The sequence below is a fragment of the Oncorhynchus tshawytscha genome, linkage group LG02, assembly GCF_018296145.1.
Source record: "Oncorhynchus tshawytscha isolate Ot180627B linkage group LG02, Otsh_v2.0, whole genome shotgun sequence".
Classification (NCBI taxonomy): Eukaryota; Metazoa; Chordata; class Actinopteri; order Salmoniformes; family Salmonidae; genus Oncorhynchus; species Oncorhynchus tshawytscha.
In genome coordinates this window covers 71,039,754-71,067,369 of record NC_056430.1, presented here as the reverse complement: position 1 = coordinate 71,067,369, position 27,616 = coordinate 71,039,754, and the positions used below count along the sequence as shown (strand labels likewise).

The following is a 27,616-nucleotide window of genomic DNA, read 5'->3' as shown; positions in this document are numbered from 1 at the left end:
CTATTTCAACAAAATTTTAGTCTATCACGGTGTCTTTCAATTAAATGTCAAAATATGACAAAAATGTACCCTAATTGCCAAATCCTTAGTTATATCCACATTCTCACGAGGGACCTAGTTCATCATTGAAATATGACAAATGAGACGTATAGGCCTATAGGATCACAGCGTTACTGGCAAGTGCATGGTACAATTATTCAAATTGAATACTCTGCTATTTACATGCATAGGTTGAAGTATTTGAATAGCTTGTTATGGCCTATTGAAAAACAGCTTCCGTTCAAGTAAGATTCCTCCTGGTCCATATTGGCTGCGTTGTATGAATCCCTGCAATAGCAGCTAGGGTACGTGGAATAAGGGATCATTACCATGTTATAATTAGGTAATAGCTATTTAAATAGCCTATTGCCTAATTTCAGTAGTTATTTGATAAAGTTCAGTCAGTTGAAATTCTGGTGCTCACTTGGATGTTGAGGAATAATATATAGTTTTTTATTTTTTGTAACTTATTTTTGTAACCAGTTGCCGATACAAGAAATTAGATTATTTGCGTTTGAAGGTAGACTTTTTCGCACAGAGCCTCAGTCAGACTGCTATGTCCTGACAGCATAAGCTGTAGGAATTCAACTCAAATAAGAAGGAAAAATATTCCTTCAGCCCCTCCTCCCCGCCTCCTTCTCGTTTGACTCCGACACAGAATTTAAGGTTCAGAACAGACGGCAAGAATTCATCACATTTTATCTTAACATCCCAGTTGGGCCTCGAGATGTCGTTTACTGTAGCTAGATGAACTATTAAAAAGAAAAAAAAATGCTCCTTGACTGCTTGTATACATCAGGGACCTACTCCACATACACCCCTCAATATCTAACCTCGGTTCACGAGATCCCAGCACTTTTAACGGAAATGGGGTCCAATCATCTTGAACTCAAATTAGAATCTATTTTTTGATTCTCCGAGGTGTTAGGTTCATTAAAAACGCGAGATTGGCAGCACAATAAAGAGGGTCAAGCGCCTTAATCGTTCAGGCAGCGAGCGGCACGCTGACTGAACGGTGTCACTGGCAGGCTTATCGAAAAACAGCGCTGTAGTCTTGTCTAAGTCTTCTTCCTTCCTCCCTACTTTCCTTCCTTCCTTCCTTCCCCCCCTTTCAAATCCTTCTCTCATACCTTTTCTAAGACAGTGCATCACCTGGAAATGCAATCACTATAAACCACAGGTGCCGTCTAGATTATGGCAACATTCATTATAACACTGGAAATCATCATGACAATAACACTGATATTAGTCGTTCAAACGATAGGACTGTAATAGAATCGAATATGATTATACGATCCTGCTACTGGATGTTCATTCCTCTCTCTTCGTTGGTTGTGCCTTCTATATTATCAGTAATAATAGTCATAAAAACGATAGCAAGAGATGCATATGCAGATTTGCAACACTATAATAACCTATATACTGTGTCTCACTCTTCCTTGAAATGATACTTAAGTGTAGATCTCAATCAGTGTTTTGTGTCCACGGTCTATAAAGTGTCTAACTCTCCTCCACAGTTTGTCAGCTGCCTTGGATGAAATGCCATAGTCCATAGTCCTCTATGTAGATTTCAACCCTGTCATGTATTCTGTATGGAAGTGTAACTGTCTATCTCCCCTCCTCTCTCCCCTCTCCAGCTGAGCCCCTGTCGGCCGTTCTCCCCCCAGACGAGGAGCACGAGGACCACCCCAGGCTGGGGCAGCATGGGGACCACAGGATCCTCCTCAAGGGGGACCAGGACCTGCTCACCTGTGGCCAGTGCCACGCCCGCTTCCCTCTTGCCCACATCCTGCTCTTCATCGAGCACAAGAGGCGGCAGTGTCTCGGCGCCCCCTGCACGGACAAGACGTTAGACGACGGGCACAGGCGGTCGCCCTCCGCCGTTCCCCTCGCCTCGCCCCGTCCCTCCTCAAACAAATGCCGAGACAAACACCCGTCGAGGCGCCCCTTGGAGGTAGCCCTTCAGGTGTCGCCGCGCAACGATGATGAGGATTGTTTATCGACGCCCACCCACGGAATTATCCCCAAGCAGGAGAATATCACAGGTAATGACGTCACCATGACGACAATGATGACGATTGTAACAAATATGGCTGCCGATGTAAAGAACTTAAGCGACAAGCAAGGTGTTTGGGTCTGAGGTTTCACTGTAAGGTTTGGGTGTTAACGGTACTTGGATGGTACTTCAACGTTGTGAGTAGGGTTGCAAAATCCCTAAGGTTTGGGTGTTAACGGTACTTGGATGGTACTTCAACGTTGTGAGTAGGGTTGCAAAATCCCTAAGGTTTGGGTGTTAACGGTACTTGGATGGTACTTTAACGTTGTGAGTAGGGTTGCAAAATCCCTAAGGTTTGGGTGTTAACGGTACTTGGATGGTACTTTCCAACGTTGTGAGTAGGGTTGCAAAATCCCCAAGGTTTGGGTGTTAACGGTACTTGGATGGTACTTTAACGTTGTGAGTAAAAAAGGGTTGCAAAATCCCCAAGGTTTGGGTGTTAACGGTACTTGGATGGTACTTTAACGTTGTGAGTAGGGTTGCAAAATCCTAAGGTTTGGGTGTTAACGGTACTTGGATGGTACTTTAACGTTGTGAGTAGGGTTGCAAAATCCTAAGGTTTGGGTGTTAACGGTACTTGGATGGTACTTTAACGTTGTGAGTAGGGTTGCAAAATCCCTAAGGTTTGGGTGTTAACGGTACTTGGATGGTACTTCAACGTTGTGAGTAGGGTTGCAAAATCCCTAAGGTTTCCAGAAATCCAGGTCGGAGGAATCCCGGAATCAGGAAGGAATAAACAGGGATTCCTCCAACCGTTGTTCTCCCAACGGGATAGTTTTGTGAAAACCTGGGAATTTCACAACCCTAGTTGTGAGTAAGTGCCTTCGTTTTGGTGTCGCTTAAAGCAAGATTATTGGATCATAGATCAAAAAAAGGATTTACAGTCCAAACTGCACAGAGCAGATGGACTTCGAGTTGGGTTCAATTTTGACTGGTGGCGATGGATATTCACGAGGTATGACGTTCTTACTGCACTGATGGGTGTAGGGTTGTTGAGTTTATCTCTGCAATGGGGATAGAAGCCCAATATAACTCCCATTCTACTCTCCTAAAGAAAGAGAGAGGGAGAGAGAGACGGAAAAAGAGAGAAAGGGCTGCGTCCCAAACGGAACCATATTCCCTATATAGTGCACTACTTTTGATACAGGGCCCATATATAGTGGGCTCTGATCAAAAGTAGTGCACTGTATAGGGAATAGTTCCATTTGGGACGCAGGCCTTAGTTTCTGTCTCATGTGGTCTCGATAGATGTATCTCCATCTCGCTGTGGTTTTCACAGAGACATATCTCTTCCCCTCAAATACATGCCTGCCAACTCATACTCTGGCGCTAAAATGTAAAATAAATAAAAACGTGTAAGAAAGTAATTACGGTGAACTGTCAAGGAAGAGGCATTTATTTGAGGAATCCTACTCCAGCCGCTAATTGTCAGGGTTCTCTTAGTCTTCATTTAGTTAATTAAGGACTTCTTACGGCGGTTGTCTAACCACAGCTAAATGAAGCAAGAGAGAGAAAAACCATGATGAGCAGCTCAAACAAATAGTTCTGTCTTACAGACGTTGGTGGAAATGAACTTTGTGTGTTTGACAGTTTAATTTTCCTTTTTGAGTTATTATAAACATTTCTAAAAACAATTATGGATATAAATGCAGGCTTTAGTATAAAGAAAAGTAGTATGCTGTGTTGAACTTATCAATGCTTCTGCGGAGGTGAGGCTGGTTTTCAGTTCAATGTTCAAGGGTTCTCCAAATGACAAATACCCAATAGGCAAACACACAGCTCCATGTACAACACAGTGGTGTAAAGGTAAACACACAGCTCCATGTACAACACAGTGGTGTAAAGGTAAACACACAGCTCCATGTACAACACAGTGGTGTAAAGGTAAACACACAGCTCCATGTACAATACAGTGGGGTATAGGCAAACACACAGCTCCATGTACAATACAGTGGGGTATAGGTAAACACACAGCTCCATGTACAATACAGTGGGGTAAAGGTAAACACACAGCTCCATGTACAATACAGTGGGGTAAAGGTAAACACACAGCTCCATGTACAATACAGTGGGGTAAAGGTAAACACACAGCTCCATGTACAATACAGTGGGGTATAGGTAAACACACAGCTCCATGTACAATACAGTGGGGTAAAGGTAAACACACAGCTCCATGTACAATACAGTGGGGTAAAGGTAAACACACAGCTCCATGTACAATACAGTGGGGTAAAGGTAAACACACAGCTCCATGTACAATACAGTGGGGTAAAGGTAAACACACAGCTCCATGTACAATACAGTGGGGTAAAGGTAAACACACAGCTCCATGTACAATACAGTGGGGTAAAGGTAAACACACAGCTCCATGTACAATACAGTGGGGTAAAGGTAAACACACAGCTCCATGTACAATACAGTGGGGTAAAGGTAAACACACAGCTCCATGTACAATACAGTGGGGTAAAGGTAAACACACAGCTCCATGTACAACACAGTGGGGTAAGGTAAACACACAGCTCCATGTACAACACAGTGGTGTATAGGTAAACACACAGCTCCATGTACAACACAGTGGTGTAAAGGTAAACACACAGCTCCATGTACAATACAGTGGGGTAAAGGTAAACACACAGCTCCATGTACAACACAGTGGGGTAAAGGTAAACACACAGCTCCATGTACAACACAGTGGGGTAAAGGTAAACACACAGCTCCATGTACAACACAGTGGGGTAAAGGTAAACACACAGCTCCATGTACAATACAGTGGGGTAAAGGTAAACACACAGCTCCATGTACAATACAGTGGGGTAAAGGTAAACACACAGCTCCATGTACAATACAGTGGGGTAAAGGTAAACACACAGCTCCATGTACAATACAGTGGGGTATAGGTAAACACACAGCTCCATGTACAATACAGTGGTGTAAAGGTAAACACACAGCTCCATGTACAATACAGTGGTGTAAAGGTAAACACACAGCTCCATGTACAATACAGTGGGGTATAGGTAAAGGCACACAGCTCCATGTACAATACAGTGGGGTATAGGTAAACACACAGCTCCATGTACAACACAGTGGGGTAAAGGTAAACACACAGCTCCATGTACAATACAGTGGGTGTAAAGGTAAACACACAGCTCCATGTACAATACAGTGGGGTATAGGTAAACACACAGCTCCATGTACAATACAGTGGTGTAAAGGTATAACACACAGCTCCATGTACAACACAGTGTCTATTGGTATGGACCCAAAGCTCTAGATATAGCATATGTACAACAGTGTCTTTGGGATAGACCCAATAGGCCTAGATTAGCTCCATGTACAACACAGTGTCTATTGGTAAGACCCCATAGGCCTAGATATAGCTCCATGTACAACAGTGTCTATTGGTACAGCCCCATCCAGATATAGTCCAACACAGTGGGGTAAGTTAGCTAACTCCATCACAGCTCCATGTACTATACTAGTGTCCATAAACAGTGTAATAGACCCATAGGCCTAGATATAGCTCCATGTACAACACAGTGTCTATTGGTATAGACCCCATAGGCTAGAATAGCTCCATGTACAACAGTGTCTATTGGTATAGACCCCATAGGCCTAGATATAGCTCCATGTACAACAGTGTCTATTGGTATAAATGGTATCACACAGTCCATGTCTATTGGTATAGACCCCATAGGCCTGACTCCATGTACAACAGTGTCTATTGGTATAGACCCCATAGGCCTAGATATGGCTCCATGTACCAAAAGTGTCTATTGGTATAGACCCCATAGGCCTAGATATAGCTCCATGTACAACAGTGTCTATTGGTATAGACCCCATAGGCCTAGATATAGCTCCATGTACAACAGTGTCTATTGGTATAGACCCCATAGGCCTAGATATAGCTCCATGTACAACAGTGTCTATTGGTATAGACCCCATAGGCCTAGATATAGCTCCATGTACAACACAGTGTCTATTGGTATAGACCCCATAGGCCTAGATATAGCTCCATGTACAACACAGTGTCTATTGGTATAGACCCCATAGGCCTAGATATAGCTCCATGTACAACACAGTGTCTATTGGTATAGACCCCATAGGCCTAGATATAGCTCCATGTACAACACAGTGTCTATGTCGCTATGCTATCTGTGTTGGGCTGTGGTCTAGTTATCCTCTATTCTGTCAAGTCTAATGACCTCTTGTATTTTATCAGTAATTATGCATCCGTTTGTTAAGCAACACACATACACATATATATATACACACACACACACACACACACATACACACAGACAGACACAGGCCCACTATGCCTCTTGGCTCTAGTCAGCTGCCTCTACAATCTTTCTATGCTCATTTAGATCTTGATGCGTAACGTCTCCACATGATATCACTGGGTCACTAACGTTATGCAATGGCCTGTTATTAACAGTACAAGCCTAATGGATCATGTGTGTGTGTGTGTGTGAGTGTGTGTGGTGTGAGTGTGTGTGGTGTGAGTGTGTGTGGTGTGAGTGTGTGTGGTGTGAGTGTTTGTGTTTGTGTGTGCTGTTGCGTGTTGTGAGATTGATGAAGGCGTTCTTCATCATCCTCACGCTCATCTTATGAGTTTGTTGCTATCCTCCTTGTCCAGAGAGAGAGAGAGAGAAAGAGATAAAGAGAGAGAGAGAGGGCAAATAGAGGGAGAGAGAGAGAGAAGAGAGAGAGAGACAGCCAAACACATGCTCCTCTAAATGTTGTTCAATGGACACAAACAGACACACACAACACCTCCCATGTTTTGAAATGCAGTCCAGTCCAACAGTGCTGATGTCTCTCTATGAAAAATGTGATATGAGACATGGTGTTGGTTGGGACGGTGTCTGTTTTAATCCTGTAAAGTACACTTTATTCCCTGTGTGTGTGTGTGTGTTTGTTTGTGTTATGGACCATTAGGAGGAGCAGACAGAACAGAACAGCGTACCCCCATTTGCATGATAAACAACTTAAGATATGCACAGGGACACACACAGGCCGGCTCCATATTATAAACAGAGCAGATGATCAGAAGGACACATACAGGCTCAGGGGCAGACACAGACAGAGACACAGACAGGGTCAGGCACAGAAACAGACATGGTCACACAGACAGGGTGAGGCACAGCCACAGACATGGTCAGGCACAGACACAGACATGGTCAGGCACAGAAACAAACATGGTCAGGCACAGACATGGTCAGGCACAGACACAGACAGGGTCAGGCACAGACATGTTCAGACACAGACATGGCAGACAGACATGGGCAGACACAGACAGGCACAGACAGACAGGGTCAGGCACAGACATGGTCAGGCACAGACATGGTCAGGCACAGACATGTCAGGCACAAACACACAGACAGGGTCAGGCACAGACAGGGTCAGGCACAGACATGGTCAGGCACAGACATGGCCAGGCACAGACACAGACAGACAGACATGGTCAGGCAGACACAGACAGGGTCAGGCACAGACATGGGTCAGGGTCAGACACAGACATGGTCAGGCACAGACAGGGTCAGGCACAGACAGGGTCAGACACAGACATGGTCAGGCACAGACAGACATGGTCAGGATCAGACATGGTCAGGCACAGACACAGACAGGGTCAGGCACAGACACAGACAGACAGACACAGACAGGGTCAGGCACAGACACAGACATGGTCAGGCACAGACACAGACATGGTCAGACACAGACAGGGTCAGGCACAGACACAGACATGGACAGACACAGACATGGTCAGGCACAGACAGGGTCAGACAGGGTCAGACAGACATGGTCAGGCACAGACACAGAGAGACATGGTCAGGCACAGACAGGGTCAGACACAGACATGGTCAGGCACAGACACAGACATGGTCAGGCAGACAGGGTCAGACAGACAGGTCAGGCACAGACATGGTCAGACATGGTCAGACACAGACAGGGTCAGGCACAGACATGGTCAGACACAGACATGGTCAGGCACAGACAGGGTCAGGCACAGACATGGTCAGGCACAGACACAGACATGGTCAGGCACAGACATGGTCAGACACAGACATGGTCAGACACAGACATGGTCAGGCACAGACAGGGTCAGGCACAGACACAGACATGGTCAGGCACAGACAGGGTCAGGCACAGACACTGACATGGTCAGACACAGACATGGTCAGACACAGACAGGGTCAGGCACAGACACAGACATGGTCAGGCACAGACATGGTCAGGCACAGACACAGACATGGTCAGGCACAGGCACAGACATGGTCAGGCACAGACAGACATCAGACACAGACACAGGCACAGAAATGGTCAGGCACAGGCAGACCTTCCCTTTAGGAAGGAGGCACAGACATCCAACACAGGCATCAGTCAGACATCCAACACCCCATCAGACATGGTCAGGCCCAGACAGGCCAGGAATCACATTATAACATCAACATGGTCAGGCACTTCCCTTTAAGGAAGGAAAGGAATCACATTATAACCATCCAACACCCCATCAGACCTTCCCTTTAAGGAAGGAAAGGAATCACATTATAACCATCCAACACCCCATCAAACCTTCCCTTTAAGGAAGGAAAGGAATCACATTATAACCATCCAACACCCCATCAAACCTTCCCTTTAAGGAAGAAAAGGAATCACATTATAACCATCCAACACCCCATCAAACCTTCCCTTTAAGGAAGGAAAGGAATCACATTATAACCATCCAACACCCCATCAAACCTTCCCTTTAAGGAAGGAAAGGAATCACATTATAACCATCCAACACCCCATCAGACCTTCCCTTTAAGGAAGAAAAGGAATCACATTATAACCATCCAACACCCCATCAGACCTTCCCTTTAAGGAAGAAAAGGACTCACATTATAACCATCCAACACCCCATCAGACCTTCCCTTTAAGGAAGAAAAGGACTCACATTATAACCATCCAACACCCCATCAAACCTTCCCTTTAAGGAAAAAGGACTCACATTATAACCATCCAACACCCCATCAAACCTTCCCTTTAAGGAAGAAAAGGACTCACATTATAACCATCCAACCATCAGACAACACATTATAACCATCAACACAAACCTTCCCTTTAAGGAAGGAAACATTACATCATATTTTGGACCAAATAACATACACCAGACCTAGTGGTTTAGTTTGTCCAACACCCCATCAAACCTTCGTTAAGGAAGAAAAGGACTCACATTATAACTGCCCATCCTGTTTCTGGGGAACAAAAGGAATATTTAACCATCCACCCTGTGTTTAAGGCACCATGCCACCTTTCTCCCACCATCCCCCCCATCAAACCCCCTTTTCACTACACCAGACTAGTGGTTTAGTGTGTCTTCGTTAGCGTACTGTCAGGGAACAAAGGATGCCAGGGTGTTGGCACTGAAGCCCCTCTTCACTGGGGTGTCTTTCAGGCCTGTATGTGAGGGGACTGGGGGTTGGGCAGTGGAAGGGCGGTGTCGTGGCGAAAGGAGTCCGAATCCTCGTTAGTGACATACTTGTCCCTTGTGTGACAGAGAATTCAAAGTGCAGAGACAGAGTGTGTATATCCTTCTGTTTGTATCATTCAGATTTGAAGTAGAGGGAGATGTTTCCCCTTCTAAAATGTCATATTTTCTCTGTGTGAAGAGCTTGTTACAGATGAGCTCTGATGCTACTGTACCTCCTCCTCCAATAACGTACACACCTGGGTTCTAATAGTACGTTTAACCATAGAGCCACATTCATGTTTTGAATACGAATTGTTCATGAAGAATGTTGTATTCCAAAGCCTGAGTCCTAAATACACACACACATGTTGTCTACAGAGATTCACCAGCAGGCTTTGTTGTTTGGTTAGTGAGTGTTAGTTTACTTGTATAAATCTGAGTTTCCAAGTGTGTGTGTGGATATTAGTGTGTGAGTGTATGGGGGTATCAGTGTGTGTGTCTGTGTGTTTGTTAACGCTTTACTAGCCCGAGCATGCAGGCTGAGCTGAACATGAAAGGGTCTTTGACTTGGCAAGCGGAGCCGGAGGACACCCCTCTGTGGACCGTGCCAGGGCAGACTTGGAACAGAGCACAGCGTCCCAGGGGCGGGGGGGACTGTGGAATGGGGGCGGGGGATAAAGGTGTGTGTTGGGGAGGAGGAGGTGTGGGGTAGTTGGGGCTGTGAGATAAGGAGTGGACGGGACAGGTTGGGTAATGGGTGTGTGTGAGTGTGTGTCCCTGTAGGGCTCCTGGCTGGGTGTTCTGTCTTAACAACTCCCAACGCCACGGCCCCAGGGGCTTCAGGTGGAGGCTAGTTTGGGGAACACACACACACGCCCCTCCCCTCCACTCCCTGTGTTTTGTCTGTAGGAAATGTGTTGTGTTACTAGGGCTCCCTGATGTGATGATGAGTGCTGTAAGACAGGAACATATGATCCCTATTTCAGCCCTGAGCTCTGGCCAGACCCTCTCTCTAACTCTCTCTTGCTCTCCTCTCTCTGACTCTATCCTCACGCTCTCTCTCTTCTGACTCTACTCCCATTCTCTCTCTCTTTCTGACTCGACTCCCTCTCTCTAACTCTCTCTCTCGCTCTCGCTCTCTCTGACTCTATCCTCACGCTCTCTCTCTTTCTGACTCTACTCCCATTCTCTCTCTCTTTCTGACTCGACTCCCTCTCTCTAGCTCTCGCTCTCGCTCTCTCTGACTCTATCCTCACGCTCTCTCTCTTTCTGACTCGACTCCCTCTCTCTCTCTCTGACTCTACCCTCACTCTCTCTCTCTCTCTGACCCAGGTCTGGTCTAGTCCCAGGTCATGGAGTCTCTCCCTCTCTCTCTCTCTCATCAGCTCCTTTACTCTAACTCACTAATCTCTCCTCTCCCTCCCTCTCCCTCTCCTCTCTACCCAGGTCTGGTCTAGTCTCAGGTGACATGGAGTCTCTTAGCCCAGTCCACATAAGCACATCTCAACCTCTCATCAGCTTCCAACATTTACTCAGTCAGGACTAATTCTCCTGGCCTTGTCTTTGCTCTGGAGCGAGCCAGAAGACCCACACACACACACACACACACACATACACTCTAACAAATAACTCTGCTTCCTCCTCAGACAGAGAGAGCGTTGTTTACACAAACCAGGATAAAAACCCTTTTCCCTGTCAGAAGTAAACACGTTCCCATCCCGTCTGGTCAATACTGTGGCAGACAGGCTGGTACAGAGGTCAGGGGTCATCTCTGTCACGCCCTCGCCACCACCGCTCTCAGCTGCCAGGTTAAGGACTTTATTTTTAGATTTTTGGAGGAGGAAAATGAATTTGACACAGAAGAGCTTGTCTTTGATACTGGCCACAGGCCACAGAAGTAAAGGTTCTGTATTAGTTGGGTAACTCTGGGGAGGAAATGGCATATCCATAGCATCTACTGTACACTGATTTGATCATTTTATCCAGAAAGTCATGAAGATATTTTATCTCCTGGCTCAATTGACTTTGCGCTGTCTCTGTTTGTAAAATAACTTTCATACATTTTCTTTCGTACTTTTTGACATAAATGGAAGTGACCCATTAGATAAACATACACTGTCAGTAACGCCCATTTACTCTGTGTTGTTTCCCAAACCACATCATCAACCTCTGACCTGAGGGACAGAGGAGGGTCTCAGTGATGCTGGGAAACGACCTTTAACCCCCTGCTGCCGCTGCTCAGTGTCCCCTAGTGTCTTACTGCAATATCAGTGACCTGTCAGATACTGTTCCCAACACTGGGCCCAGTGGAAGTGTGTGTGTGTGTGTGTGTGTGGTCATCTACAGCTGTGGCTGGCGAGCTCTTATCTTCAGTCCAGAGATAGAGATACGACTCTGAGAGGCCCCATGTGTCGTTCTACATATGTGTGAAAACTCACAGGTGTGTGTGTGAGAGAGAGAGAGAGAGAGAGAGGGAGAGAGAGAGAGAGAGAGAGAGCGTGTGTGTGTGTGTGTGTGTATCAGTGCAGTTTCTGGGCCTCTTGGGTCCTGTTTTCAACTGCTCGTTGACTCCTAATAGGCCAAGTTAAGAGAATATTTGATCTCCGATTCAAATCCCAAATCTGTTAAATGATGATCAGACGATGAAGAGTTGATCAGTTCTTCAGAGAGTCTGGTTTCAGTCATTAGAACTAGAGGTCGAAGTTGTGGTGGAGTTGATATGTTTTGCTTTTGGTTGATTCATTAAAAACAGCTATCATGATGTATGTGCAGTTTGGTGTGAGGATTTTATTTTCAATGACCTAGAACAACACACACACACACACACTCAACCACTTATTTCCATCCTCCATCCATCCACTCTTTCCAACGTCCATCCTGAATCTCACTGATGATATGCAGGTCTCCTCTCCTCCATCCCTCATTTGAATTTGAAGCGTTCCTCTTCTTTAATCTTCAAAGCCCTGATTGCTTTATCTGAATATATTAATATTCATGGCGTGGGCAGCCAGACTCGCAGTTCATTACCTTGCTGTAAATTCTAATGAGTTTTCGTTAGGCCTCCTCACGGTAATTGCCAATTGTTTTGCATTTTTGATTAGGCCATTATTTGCCGAGCAGTCTGAACATGTCTGCCCTGCCTGGCTGCCAGGACACAGCAGGAGATGAGAGATGGAAGGATGGAGAGAAAGTCTGTAGCGAGATAGAGAGAGAGATGGAAATGGAGGAGCTAGCACGCGCTAATAGCGTAAAAAGCCTTGCAGTGGGGAAGGGTAACGGAGAGGTGGGGATGGATGGATGTATGGAGGAATGAAGAGAGAGCGTTACACTGGTTGAAGGGAACAATGCAGGAGAAATAGGTTGTCAAAAAAATGTCAACCTAAAACTGTCTTACACATCAGCATTCATACTTGTTTTTCTGAGTGTGTGTCAGTCTGACTGTGTCATCCTGAGTGTGTGTGTGTCTGTGTGTTTCATTATTTAAAACCTGACTGTTTCATTATGAGTTTGAGTAAATGTGTGTTATTGATGTATTATATTAAGTCCTGAGTGTGTGTGTTGTTGTCATTGTCATTATTACAAATCAATTTGTCATTAATCATATCGAGTTTTTTTGGTGTGTCAGCCTGACTGTGTCATCTAATGTGAACCACGTGCTGTGTGTCAGTGAGTGTTTTGCTGTGTGTTCATGTAAAACAGCCTGACTGTGTTGTCCTGGTGAGGATGTGTGAATGTCAGCACTGTGTGTCACACCTGACACACACACACACACACACACACACCTGTGTGTGTCATCCTGGTGTGTCATCCTGAATGTGTGTGTCAGCCTGACTGTGTCATCCTCATTGAATGTGTGTCAGCCTGAATCTGTGTCATTTATCCTGAGTGTGTGTGTCATGGCAGCCTGACTGTGTTCATCCTGCTGTAGTGAGTGTGTGTCAGCCTGACTGGTAATTGCCAATTGTTTTGACTGTGTCATCCTGATTCTGAGTGTGTGTGCCCTGCCTGACTGTGTCACAGCAGGAGTGAGAGTGATGTCAGCCTGAGCTGAGAGAGAGAGAGAGAGAGAGAGAGAGAGATGTCATCCTGAGTGAAGTGTGTGTCAGCCTGACTGTGTCATCCTGAAGTGTGAGAGATGGTTGAAGGGAACAATGCAGCCTGACTGTGTCCATCAGCATTCAGTGTGTGTGTGTCAGCCTGACTGTGTCATCCTGAGTGTGTGTGTGTGTGTGTCAGCCTGACTGTGTCATCCTGAGTGTGTGTGTGTGTCAGCCTGACTGGGTCCTCCTGAGTGTGTGTGTGTCAGCCTGACTGTGTCATCCTGAGTGTGTGTGTGTCAGCCTGACTGTGTCATCCTGAGTGTGTGTGTGTCAGCCTGACTGTGTCATCCTGAGTGTGTGTGTATAGCCTGACTATGTGTGTCAGCCTGATCCTGAAAGTGTTTGTGTCAGAAACCCAGCCTGAATCCCCTGAGTGTGTGTGCCCTGACTGTGTCATCCTGAGTGTGTGTGCTAGTCTGACTGTGAGTATCCTGAAAGTGTGTGGCCAAAACTGTGTTCGAATCCTGAATGAGTGGAACCAGGCTGACTGTGTGAGTATCCTCTGAGTGTGTGCCGTGGACTGTGTGAGTATCCTGAATGAGTGTGTGTGCCAAGAATGTTCAGTTCCTGAATGACCGCATGGTCCAAAATCCTAATGAGGCAGAACAGTCTGAAACTGTGCAGTATCCTGAATGAGGTGTGCCAGGGGACTGTTGTGAGTATCCTGAATTCAGTGTAGCTGTGCTGAGTGTGAGTATCCTAACAGTGTCAGGTGCTCGTCTGACTGATGAGTATCCTGAAAGTGTTCAGAAATTGACTGTGCAGAGCACCTGGAATGATGTGTGTGCACACACTGTGTGAGTATCCTGAATGAGTGTGAAACTGTGTGAGTATCCTGAATGAGTAACTCGTCTGACTGTGTGAGCCCCCTGAATGAGTGTGTGTGCTGGGGACCTAAATATGTGTGCATGTATTTTGCGTGCAGTGTCATGCTCCCAGTAGTCCTGGGGTCGTGATGATGCTGCTGGTCTATGAATCCATTGATGTCTCCTAGAGGAATGGTATTGGCCTGCGAAGACTTGATAAATCTAATGGATAATTCAGACTCTGATAAACATCTAATGGATAATTCAGACCCAATACAGCGGATAATTCAGACTTGGTAACATCTAATGGATAATTGACTGATAACTCTAATGGATAATTTAGACTTGACCATCTAATGGATAATTCAGACTTGATAACATCTAATGGATAATTCAGCTTGATAACATCTAATGGATAATTTAGACTTGATAATATCTAATGGATCATTCAGACTTGATAGCATCTCAATGGATAATTCAGACTTGATAACATCTAATGGATAATTCAGACTTGATAACATCTAATGGATAATGACTTGATAACATCTAATGGATAATTCAGACTTGATAACATCTAATGGATAATTTAGACTTGATAACATCTAATGGATAATTCAGACTTGATAACATCTAATGGATAATTCAGACTTGATAACATCTAATGGATAATTTAGACTTGATAACATCTAATGGATAATTCAGACTTGATACCATCTAATGGATAATTCAGACTTTATAACATCTAATGGATAATTTAGACTTGATAACATCTAATGGATAATTCAGACTTGATACCATCTAATGGATAATTCAGACTTTATAACATCTAATGGATAATTTAGACTTGATAACATCTAATGGATAATTTAGCACTCTAAAATGAACAGGCCAGACCTTCGACGGGAGACTGGAGAGAGAGCGTTGGAGGGCTGTGGACACTGTGGCCATGTGTGTGTCCACATTATTAACTGCTAATGAGTGTGTGTGTGTTGTCAGTAGCTCCCTGATCTCTCAGGTGGTATGTGTGTGTGTGTGTGTGTGTGTGTGTGTGGTGTGTGTGTGTGTGTGTGTGTGTGTGTGTGTGTGTGTGTGTGTTTGTGTGTGTGTGTGTGTGTGTGTACTGTCATGCTGGGTCTCTCACCTGGAGTGAGTTCTAGGTGTCAAGAGTTGATTAGCAGGCTTTCATTGCAATCGTTAGCCAGGAGGAAACTCCCTCCCTCTCTCTCTCTCTCCTCTCTCTCTCTCTCCTCTCTCCCTCTCTCCTCTCTCTCTCCCTCCACTCTCCTCTCTCTCTCTCTCTCCCTCTCTCTCTCTCTCTCTCTCTCTCTGTCTGTCTTCCTCTCCTTTTCTCTCTTCCTCAGAGCACATTTAGGGAGGAGAGTAGTAGAGACCTGGAGACTACATTACATTGACTGATTCCCTCTCAGTATAACTGAATGAGACTTCTCCTATAGACTACCTCCCAGCTGTGTCGATATCTCACTCTACACAGCCTCCATAGACTTCACTGTGTTTACATAGTTCTACAGCCCTGATGCCCCTTCCTGGTACTCCTCTTTCTACCACCTATCAAGCCATCAACAGTATTGTTAATTGTCCTAGTACAGCCTTACCCGTGGTAAGAGAGGGGCCAGAGACGGAGGAGTGGCTCCAAGGCATTCAGAGTGACTGGTCAAGCCCTCCTCAAGCCCCTGGCATGAGGTGTGTGTGTGGGGGTAGGAGCACGGAGGCGAGGCGCTAGTCTCCTAGGCCCGTGGGGGTTGGTGGGTTTCTGACGGGAGCACAAAGGGGAAATTGTCCGGCTGGAGCATAGAGGCTGCCTGAGAGGCCGAGGCAGAGAGAGCAGGAGGAGAGGTAAAGAGAGAGAGAGTACTATATGGAGACAGAGACCAGAAGAGGTAGAGACAGCAGCAGGGCTGGTGGTGGCTGAGAGGGAGAGAGGCCTGGCCTGGCAGACAGGATGATAGATGGCTTTGTTAAAGGGTCCCAGGGTGTCCCCTGAACTTGAAGCACTTTGTTTATCTTGAATAGAGTGGGAGGAGGGGAGGGGGAGAAGAGGAAGAGGCGAGAGGGGGAGGGAGAGAGAAAGGAGCAGGAGTGATCTACGTCTAGGGAAGAGAGAGAGAGGAGGGGGAGAGGCCTGTATCTGGGCAGGCATGGTGGGTTGGAGAGGTTGGGTGTGTGGTGTGGGGGGGGGGTCATGAGTAGGGACGGCTGCTGGAGGGGCGAGAGTAGGGAGAGAGGGAAGGGGGATGGCTCGGCCCTCAGAGTGGTTGTCCATTAACAGATGAACTTGGCAGTGGTCCAGGCCTGGAAGGTCTAGGGAGACACACACACACACACACACACACACACACATCTCCCTCATACCTGCTGAGTCTAGATCAAATGCCACCAGGTTATTTTTTGTCTGGAGGCGAAAAAGTACAAGGCTCTGGTTTACCTATGTCAGAACCAGTTCAGACTGGTTAGCCAGCCAGTGCCTATGTGCCTGTGTGTGTGTTGTGTGTGTGTGTGTGTGTGTAGGAGACACAGGGAACAGAACCTCTAACCAGGGGTCACAGGCCAGGCTGATACAGATAATAAAGAGTAGAGAGGAAGAGCGAAGGACAGGGAGGAGTGTGTGAACAAATGAAAAGAAGAACAAGAAGTCCTCATAAACATCTGGGGACAGCAGGGGAAAATGTGTGGTTCTCTTCTTCCTTTTTCTTGACGGAGGGTGTGTGTGTGTGTGTGTGTGTGTGTGTGTGTGTGTGTGTGTGTGTCTGTCTGTCTGTCTGTCTGTGTGTGTGTGTGTGTCTGTCTGTGTGTCTGTGTGTCACAGTGTGTGTGTGTGTGTGTGTGTGTGTCTGTGTGTGTGTGTGTGTGTCTGTCTGTGTGTGTGTCTGTGTGTGTGTGTGTGTGTGTGTGTGTGTGTCTGTGTGTGTGTGTGTGTGTGTGTGTGTGTGTGTGTCTGTGTGTGTCTGTGTGTGTGTGTGTTGTGTGTGTGTGTGTGTGTGTGTGTGTGTGTGTGTGTGTGTGTGTCTGTGTGTGTGTGTGTGTGTGTGTGTGTGTGTGTGTGTGTGTGTCTGTGTGTGTGTGTGTGTGTCTGTGTGTGTGTGTGTCTGTCTGTGTGTCTGTGTGTGTGTGTGTGTGTGTGTGTGTGTCTGTGTGTGTGTGTGTGTGTGTGTGTGTGTGTGTGTGTGTGTGTGTGTGTGTGTGTGTGTGTGTGTGTGTGTGTGTGTGTGTGTGTGTGTGTGTGTCTGTCTGGAGGGGTGTTGGTGGACAATATGATGCTCACAGCTTTAGTTCCTATTGTGTACAGAAAACATTACAGCTAACATGAGAGTGGAGAGGAGGACAGAGAGAATGGATTTGATATGGACGACACACATAAGGTGCATAAAGGCCCTTTGTATGCAAATGTGTGTGTGTGTGTGTGTGTGTGTGTGTGTGTGTGTGTGTGTGTGTGTGTGTGTGTGTGTGTGTGTGTGTGTGTGTGTGTGTGTGTGTTCATATCCTCATGCCTCAAACGGTTGAGTGCGTGTGTGTTTAATGTCCTATACAGTAATGTACAGAAACAATGTTGTTCTCTAATTTCTCCTTAATCACCTCAGGGACTTCCCAGGAGAGTTCTAGAAGAGGCTGGTCAACATTGTACTACAAAGAACTTTTCTCTTCAAACATTTCAGGCGTGTGTGTGTGTGTGTGTGTGCGTGTGTTACTCTGTTCCGTGTGCGACGTAGTGTTATGCTGAAGGTGTTGGTGGTGAGAATTGAAGGACTTAGAGGAGTCACCTTCTGCACTTGCTTCACAGGTGTTCCTGTTGTCTTCCTGTTGTCTTCCTGTTGTCTTCCTGTACTCAGGTCTGGTGTATGTAGCTGATGAGAAATGGTCACAGACACGGGACTGAAGGTCAGGCAGATATCCAGTAGCCTAATCCCAGATCTGTTTTTACTGTCTGGCTATGGTCATTAATGGCATGACAGTCACTATATGAGAAGGCAAAACAGCACAAACAGATCTGGGATCTGGCTAGAAATTTAGTCCTAACCCACATAAAGAAGACTATAGTTTATTATAGAATACCACAGTACTTACTATAGAATTCTGTATTAAAATGTAGTATACTGTAGAATACTATACTAGACACTGTAGTATCCCTTGATCATGTGTAGTACGTACTATAGAATTTGTAGTATACTGTAGAATACATAGTAAAATCCACCAAACAAATGTCAGCAAAAGCACTACACTCTGCAAAAACTCTTTTTTTTTACTGTAATAAAAACTACAGTATTTAAGTTGCATATACCCTGCCCATTCCCCTCCACCATATCCACATTTGTGCCATACGTGAGAAACCTACATGCCAAGTGTAGACCCTGTATTGTGTTCCTTACAGGTTATGAAAAAGAGCAGAAGTTCTGAACTCTCTGTTTGGGACTTAGTCCTACCTACCTAACTACCTACCTACCTACCTACCTACCTACCTACCTACCTACCTACAGGTTATGGGAAATTAGCTCTTTGAGTATTTCTCCAGTAGGTTTCCTGAAGGCGAAAGACCCCCACTTCTATGTCAAAGATATTAAAACAAAAACACTTTAGTAAATGCTGCAGTAATGTCCCCAAAAACACTACAGTAAATACTACAGTATACTACAGGCCGCAAAACACTACAGTAATTACTATAGTATATACTACTCTTTTTTTTTTTTTTTTACTACAGTATTTATACTATAGTAAACTGTAAATACTTCAGTATACTACAGTAAATCCTACCGTATTCACTGTAGTGTTTTTGCAGAATTCAGTAAAGTATGCAAAAACAGTTTACTACAGTATAAATACAGTATAAAGAGTAGCATACACCATAGTATTTCTTTATGTGGGAACACATCACGTCGTACATGCTAAGTAGTTAGAAGATCGCCTTAACATTTAACCAAGAAAACCCCATTCTAACCCTTATGGACAAACCACCCCACCAACTAATCAATGGACTATTTCATTGTCTTAAGGCATTTTTTTGAATGAAATATTCATTGAGATATTCATGTCTGATCTATGAAAAGATGTGTTTCTTTCCCATCGTGGCCATTCTCTATGGGATCCTCCGAGGAGATGGGTGTTGTTGAAACACCTTGATCCAAGTAGCTTTCATTGATCAATTCTTTTTGCATATTTATGAAGAAATTCCTTCCTCATTCCTCATGTGCCAGAGGGAAACTGTGGATATACAGTACCAGTCAAAATTTTGGACACACCTACTCATTCAAGGGTTTTTCTTTCTTTTTTTTTCTATTTTCTACATTGTAGAGTAATAGTGAAGACATTAAAACTAGGAAATAACACAAATGGAATTGTGTAGTAACCAAAAAGTGTTAAACAAATCAAAATATGTTTATATTTGAGATTCTTCAAAGTAGCCACGCTTTTGCCTTGATGACAGCTTTGCACACTCTTGGCGTTCTCTCAACCAGCTTCACCAGGAATGCATTTCCAACAGTCTTGAAGCAGTTCCCACATATGCTGAGAACTTGTTGGCTGCTTTTCCTTCACTCTGCAGTAGTCCAACTCATCCCAAACCATCTCAATTGGGTTGAGGTCGGGTGATTGTGGAGGCCAGGTCATCTGATGCAGCACTCCATCACTGTCCTTTGTCAAATAGCCCTTACACAGCCTGGAGGTGTGTTTGGGGTTATTGTCCGATTGAAAAACAAATTATAGTCCCACTAAGCGCAAACCAGATGGGATGGCATATCGCTGCAGAATGCTGTGGTAGCCATGCTGGTTAAGTGTATCTTGAATTCTTAATAAATCACCGACAGTGTCACCAGCAAAGCACCCCCACACCATCACACCTCCTCCTCCATGCTTCACGGAGGGAACCACACACGTGGAGATCATCCGTTCACCTATTCTTCATCTCACAAAGACACAGAGGTTGGAACCAAAATCCTCAAATTTGGACTCATCAGACCGAAGGACAGATTTTCACCGGTCTAATGTCCATTGCTCGTGTTTCTTAACCCAAGCAAATCTTCTCACCCTCTGCAGCAGAGGTAACTATGGGTCTTCCTTTCCTTTGGTGGTCCTCATGAGAGCCAGTTTCATCATAGCTCTTGATGCACTTGAAGAAACGTTCAATGTTGGACTGTCATTTCTCTTTGCTTATTTGAGCTGGTCTTGCCATAAATGGACTTGGTCTTTTACCAAATCCTTTGTTAACCACCCCTACCTTGTCACAATTGATTGGCTCAAATTCATTAAGATCGAAAGAAGTTGCACAAATTAACTTTTAACAAGACACACCTTTTAATTGAAATGCATTCCAGGTGACTACCTCATGAAGCTGGTTGAAAGAATGCCAAGAGTGTGCAAAGCTGCTATCAAGCAAAGAGTGGCTGGCTACTTTGAAGAATCTCAAATATAAATAGATTTTGATTTGTTTAACACCTTTTTGGTTACTACATGATACAAATCTCTGACCATTACTCTCTTTGTATATGAGCAGGTTCTTCTTGTCTTTCCCCTCTTCTTTAAACATGAGCTCTCTTTCTCTCCTTCTCTCCTTCTCTCTTTCTCTCAAATATACTTCTTTATTTTCTTGAGCGGCACATGCATCGGGTGTTAGTTTGGCGTGAAGATATCGGATGAATATGTCTCTTCTCTCACTGTGTGTGATGATGGCGGCTCTTAGCGACCCCCCCCCCCCTCCACACAAACACACTCACACACACATTTGCATATGTATATGTGCAGATTGTATGAGAAGAGACTTTCACATTTGGGGATAGTAATGGTGAGTGGGTGAGCGGTGTTTTAGGGGGGTGGACCCAGACAAAGCCGGCCACCACTCCCAGATGGCTGTCTGCTCTCTCCGGCCATGTGTCTGGTGGGGAGAGAGAGGGAAAGGAATGGAGGGTGGGATAGAGGGAGTGAGAGGGAAAGTGAGAGAGAGAGAAAGAGAGAGAGAGAGACAGAGAGGGACAGAGAGACAGACATAGCATGGAGAGATAGGGAGAAGAGAGAGGGATACACTCTTAGATAAAAAAGCGTTCCCAAAAGGTTTCTTTGGCTGTTCCCATAGGGGAACCCTACCTGGAACCAAAAAGGGTTCTCCTATGGGGATAGCCGAAGAACCCTTTTAGGTTCTAGATGTTCTAGATAACACCCTTTCTCTAAGTGTGTAGAAAGACCAGAGAGAGAGAGGGTGAGAGAAGGAGTGAGAGTTCGTAGGGTTCATGGACCCATTCGCGTGACATCCGACTGAGAAAGGCAGAAGACTCTGTGGAACTGCCGTGTTCCCACACCCTTGTACTGGATACATTATAATACATTATGCATGAGGGAGGGAGGGAGGGAGGGAGGGAGGGAGGGAGGGAGGGAGGGAGGGAGGGAGGGAGGGAGGGAGGGAGGGAGGGAGGGAGGGAGGGAGAGATGAGGTCTGGATGTTTTCAGACGTGGTATTGTTGTTTATCTCAGGGCTAAGATGTCCCCATGGTAACCTACTTGTTAATGGGGTCACCATAGCAACCAGGCTGTGATGTGATTGTGATGTCAGGATTATGTTATGACTGTAGCTGGACTTCACTGGAGTTTGACTTAGTTAAATGTGGTTTGATTTAGTGTGATTTCTGGGAAAATGGACTATGAGAAGTTTATTACAATGTAACTAGCTTAACATGTACCTCAAACTGATAAAAAATGAAGGCAAAGTGCTAAATATTGACAACCCCAAATCACCCCTGCACCTTCCCTTTTAAATCATCTTAAAAGGCCTGTGTCTCAGAACAGTTTAAGCTGCCATGCAGACTTTTCATATTTGGTAAACAGGTTTTAGAACAGGTCTGAGAACAATTGAAGCAGCCTTTCGGACCTGTCAGAGGCGCTATGGTCTGGACAGACTCCCACGTTTCCTTGACCTTGATGTGTGTTTACCTTGTAGCCCAGATGTCATCATAGACACCATCGCAGACAGGAAGTCTCTAAAGTTTGGCTCAGAGTCCAAGGTGACCCCTGGACTCTCTCTCTATAGCGGCTTTGGCAATTTTTTCCCTCTCATTCCTGTTGATCCGGTTCTTGGCTCTTTTGTTGCAACAAATCACCTGTCCTCTTGACCAGCCAGGCAGCATTGTGTTATCAGCCAAGGGGATACGTCAGCCAATCACCTTTACTACAACCCTTATCCTATAGGGTCATAGTGCCAGAGAAATGTTTTTATGCTTTGATACCTATACTTTTCTATGAGAAACTGGCTGGTCTGTGCCGCTGTGCTGTGCTGGGCAGCATTGTTCATGCTGTACATGCCCCGTCCTTCCCCAGACGTTCACACTAGTGCCATGTGCAACGTTGGAGGGACAGACTGCTGGTTGGTAATAAGGCCAGTGATTTGTCTCTCATCATCTGGTGCCACTCTGGATCCAACCTCGGAGTCCAAGGAGGGCGACTCTCTCGAATTTAAAAGGTTCATTTGCTTTAGCGTGTCTCTCCTTCCAATTTCTCTCTCTCCCTCCCTCTCTCTCTCCCTCTCTCTCATTTTCAACTCCAGTTTCAACAAGTAGTGTAGGAGCTTAAGTCAACACATCTAACTCCTTGGAAACTGAAACCAAGGTACAATAAACTGGGAGGCAAGCACAACCCGCTCTCTCTCTCTCTCTGTTTCTCTCTCTCTCTCTCTCTCTCTCTCTTTAACAGTACACTATTCTTTACATAGCTCCAATAATATTTAGATAGAAAAATCTTTCAGTCAGTCTCTTCAGTCAGTCCGGTGAGAACTCAGTATCTTTAGTGTAGAGGATGATGTTAAGGCGAGAGCTGTGTGAGAGATACCAGACCCCCTCTCCCTCATCAGTGCAGCTCTAGCCAAGGTCTCACTGTGTGGTAGGATGTATGTGTTCCCTGCAAACATTTTGGAAGTGAAAATCTCTCCCAGACCACTGATGGACGGTGCCTCCCTCCCCTCTCTCTGCCCCTCCTCCACCCCACCAACCGACTGGACTGACTGGCTAACCCAGTTCCGTCTCCCCCATCCTCCCTATCCCTCACCACGTATCCTCCTCCCCCTATACTCCGTCGTCCCTGTCTGGATCCTGTCATGTCATTATCTGAGGGTCGGCGCAGAGGGGCCTCTCTTCCTCTCTTTATCTGTCTCACACACACACATGCTAAATGCAGGCACACACGTTTGTGTATTGCAAGTTTTCTGGAATTTTGTTCAGTTTTACATTGTTGGTGTTCATACTACCTAACCCCCCCACCATATCTCCCCGCTTAATTTAAAGCCAAAGTGCCCACAGCTGTTGTTGGGTAGCGGTCCCGCCGGTGGCTGAAAAGAAAGTGCGGGTTAGCATAGGCTAATCACTAGAGGATGAACAGACCAGGGGGAGAGGTGGGGAAGCTGTCTGGTTCTCTGGTGGCTCTGACCACCACCACCATTAGGGCTCTACCACTGGCCAGTCGCACACAGGGGCAGCCAGTTTCCTATGCACTAAAACGCCACCTACTTTGCTTACACAAAATGGATGCCCGGTCGCGGCTTCGCCTATGGGCTGCCTGAGAAGCTCTGGGCAGCTATTATTAGCGTATTTTCCCTTTAGTTATCTGAGAGTGGTGCTTTTAGCCCCCATTTGAGTGGCTGACACTTGGGTTTCTGGAGCAGATGAAGTGAAATTTTAGCAGCTTTTCGGGCCCTCAACCGTAAAACCACACAAAGGAAGCAGCTGGCGCTAATGTAATCTAGCACCCCTCAAGGATGGGCTCTCTGGTTGTCTGTTGTGTCTGTCTGTCTGTCTGTGTTTCTGTCCAACAACACTCTTTTGTTTTTCATTTTTTCTCCCTCTGCCCTCTCTCAAAAATAGTATATACTATCCCCTATTTCCCACTACCTCCCTTCATATTTTATCTCCTTGACTCTTGCCATACAACAATCATTATAAATTGTATAGGCTTGACTTTTTTTCTAAGCAAACTCATTATATCTGTTCATCCTCTTCTACAATCTCCTTCTGTAAAGGTGTCCATCAGAAATGATTACGCCCGTCGCTCTATAGCTGAACAAGTCGCTGAGCAAGTTTCTCATCTCTCATTTCCCCCAGTATTTCTCCTGAACATCATATCAGGCTTAGAGACCAGTATATACATATTGACCCAGCATAAACCCGAGCCCAGTTACAGTTCACCTTCTGAGTATGGCGTCTCTGAGAAGCCATCAATTCCCCTCTCGTCGCCGTGGGAACATGAGTTGCCACCGTTAACGGGGGTGCATGGGGGGGGGATCAGTGTAGCCCCAAAGCGTGACAGAGCTGTAGCCGTTAGGGGTGACACCAGACGGGTGTCGGAGTGTGTGTGTCAAAGTGTGTGTGACTTGACTCGTGTGGCATGAGTGCTGGTAGTTTCCCCTAGTGTGACGCAGGCCCTCTGAAACGGGTACACGCTTAGAAAAAAAGAGTTCCCAAAAGGGTTCAGCTGTCCCCATAGGATAAGCCTTTTTGGTTCCAGGTAGAACCCATTTTGGTTCCAGGTAGAACTTTCAGTTTCCATGTAGAACCCTCTGGGGAAAGGGTTCTACCTGGAACCAAAATGGGTTCTTCAAAGGGTCCTCTTATGGGGCCAGCTGGATAACCCTTTTAGAGTCTGGACAGCACCAGTTTCAGAGTGTACTGTTTATTTGCACTGGCACTGGTTGTCTGTAGATGTACACGTTAGGCTTCACTGTACATGTGTATCATTTTTCTACTGCCAATGACAATTGATACATCTCATGTGGTACCACACTGCTTCAATGTTCCATTGTGAGGCCCCACTCTCCACTGTTTAAACATGGCGCTCTCTCACTCTCTCTGTCAATTCAGTTTTTATTGTCTGCTAGAGAACAGCTAGGGCACAAACATCTGCCACATAAATCTTCTCCCTAGCTGTTCTTCTCTGTTCCAGACAACGTTGACAGTCAGCCGTACCCTCTTTAGTCGCTGCACATCCCAGTTTCCTCACGCTGTGGGCATTGGCAAAAGGGGAGAGAAAATTCAAGCCGATACTCGCTCTGCTCACTCGTTGAAAATGTATCCACAACTCAGAAGTCATTGGACATCTTTCAAAATGATGTTTTGATCCAACTCTGGCCCACGGGGGGCCACGTATGTGTGCCGTCTTGCCCAGTGCCTGTGTGGAATGTCTCTCAGTGAGTTTGTGGGTCCTGTGTGTGTGCGTGTGTGTGCGTGCGTGTGTGTGTGCGCATGTGTGTGTGTGCATGTGTGCGTGTGTGTGTGTGCGTGTGCGAGTGTGCGTGTGTCAGTGCACTCCTGTCTGTGTGTGTGTTAAAGAGTATGGCTGGACAGTGCTGTGTGGGTATCCTGCTCGTTGCAGCTGTCTGTGTATAAATCCAGTTGTCACTAAAGGAACATAGCTTCTCTTCTAGAACTCCTGCTCTCCCTCCCTCCCTCCCTCCCTCCCTCTCTCCCTCCCTCTCTCCTGCCTTCAAACCCTCCCTCCCCTCACCGAACGGGGGGAATGTATAAACAGAAAATGTGTGAGATGGCATGCAACGAAAAAGATAAGGAATTCTTTGTCTGTTTTGGATTTAACTGTTGACCGTTGAATGCTTGAGACAGAGTCACTGGGCTAGGGCAGCCTCTCTCTCAATTCAATTCGATTTAAGGGCTTTATTGGCATGGGAAACATATGTTAATTGCATAAAAATGTACAATAAACACTACACTCACAAAAGTTCCAAAAGAATACAGACATTTCAAATGTCATATTATGTGCAAATAGTTAAAGTACACAAGGTAAAATAAATGAACATACATATGGGTTGTATTTACAATGGTGTTTGTGCTTCTCTGGTTGCCCTTTTCTTGTGGCAACAGGTCACAAATCTTGCTACTGTGATATTTCACCCAATAGATATGGGAGTTTATCAATATTGTGTCCCCCTTTCCTACCCCTCGGCCCTCTCTCTCTGCCCTCTCTCTCAGACCTCTCTCTCACCCCTCTCTCTAACCCCTCTCTCTCACCCCTCTCTCTCGGCCCTCTCTCTCGCCCCCTCCTCTCGTCCCCTCTGCCCTCCCTTAGTTCTGGGCTGCAATACTGCTATACACTTCTCTGCCTTGTGGTTATCTATAGGGCCTTGGGACAGATTGTTGGCACGGGTTCACAGGTAACATTCCAGCATGGTTTGAGATCTTAGGCACGCGCCTTGTTAAAATCACCATTTATAGGCTCCAGCTGGCTACAGGGAAACAACTTCCAGGCTGGTTACCTATTTAATTCTTATGAACTCATTGGTGTTAGTGTTATAGTATGCCTATGCATGAGGACTGAGAAGAAGAGACTCTCTGGGAATAGCCTGGCTAGATTCCACGTAGCTCGGTAGCATCGCATTCAATGTACTGTATTTAGCTGAAAACAGGCTGTAACCCGAGGTGAATACCAACATGTTTAGTGAATTTGGGCTTTCAAATGTAGTGCTGCCTGTGACTCTTAGCCAAATCACAAAATAACGTCTATCAAATACATCTGCTTATACAAAGCAGACCCACTTCAGGACAGGCTGTGGTAGAAATGAGAGAGGTGGTGACGGTGGGCCATTTCAACTCCAAGGGTCCTAGCGCCCCTCCCTTTCTCCTCCCTGGCTCTGCCCAGGGCCTGTATTCAACAAAGCATCTCTGAATAAGAGTTCTGACCTAGGATCAGGTTGGACTTTTCCGTCATGATGAATAAGAGGAGGGGACCTGATCCCAGATCAGGCGCTTGGTGAGTTTGAGCCCTGCTCTGCTCTAGTCTACAGAGTACTGTGACATGGCATAGATTAGAGTCTTAGAGACCACATGTGTCTAATTAAGAGAGAGACTGCATGGAATCTGGTACGGCAAGGCCCTAAGATGAAGAGTAGTGGGGAGCGTGGGCTGCCTTCGCCAAGCGTATGGCCCATTCCATCTTACAGACTGTTATGGAGGGTCAACGTTACACTTGTGGCGTTTACTGCTTCCCATGCTTCCCCTCCTTTCCACCCCTCCTTTTCCTCCTTCTTTTCCCGCACTCCTCTTCACAGTAAATGGGCTTTCAAATGTTGTGAGATAGAAAGCGAGGAGAAGGACACGTGTGGTTCGAGCGGTGAACTTGTCTTGGCGTAAGCCGACACAAAAAAAAACGGTTTGTAGGTCAGCGTCGAGCG

At 45.8% G+C, this 27,616-nt stretch overlaps 1 protein-coding gene and 1 non-coding gene across 2 annotated transcripts in view; both read left to right on the top strand.

The window, feature by feature from the left end:
* Positions 1-27,616, top strand: part of LOC112263650 (B-cell lymphoma/leukemia 11A) — a 45,367-nt gene that overhangs the window by 1,914 nt on the left and 15,837 nt on the right. The window contains 1 exon segment of the mRNA XM_042303904.1: positions 1,677-2,084. Within this exon segment, the coding sequence (XP_042159838.1) occupies positions 1,677-2,084 (408 nt within the window).
* LOC112230466 lies at positions 18,954-19,009 on the top strand. The gene has a single exon (XR_002950329.1). It is a non-coding gene; the product is annotated as a U7 small nuclear RNA (small nuclear RNA).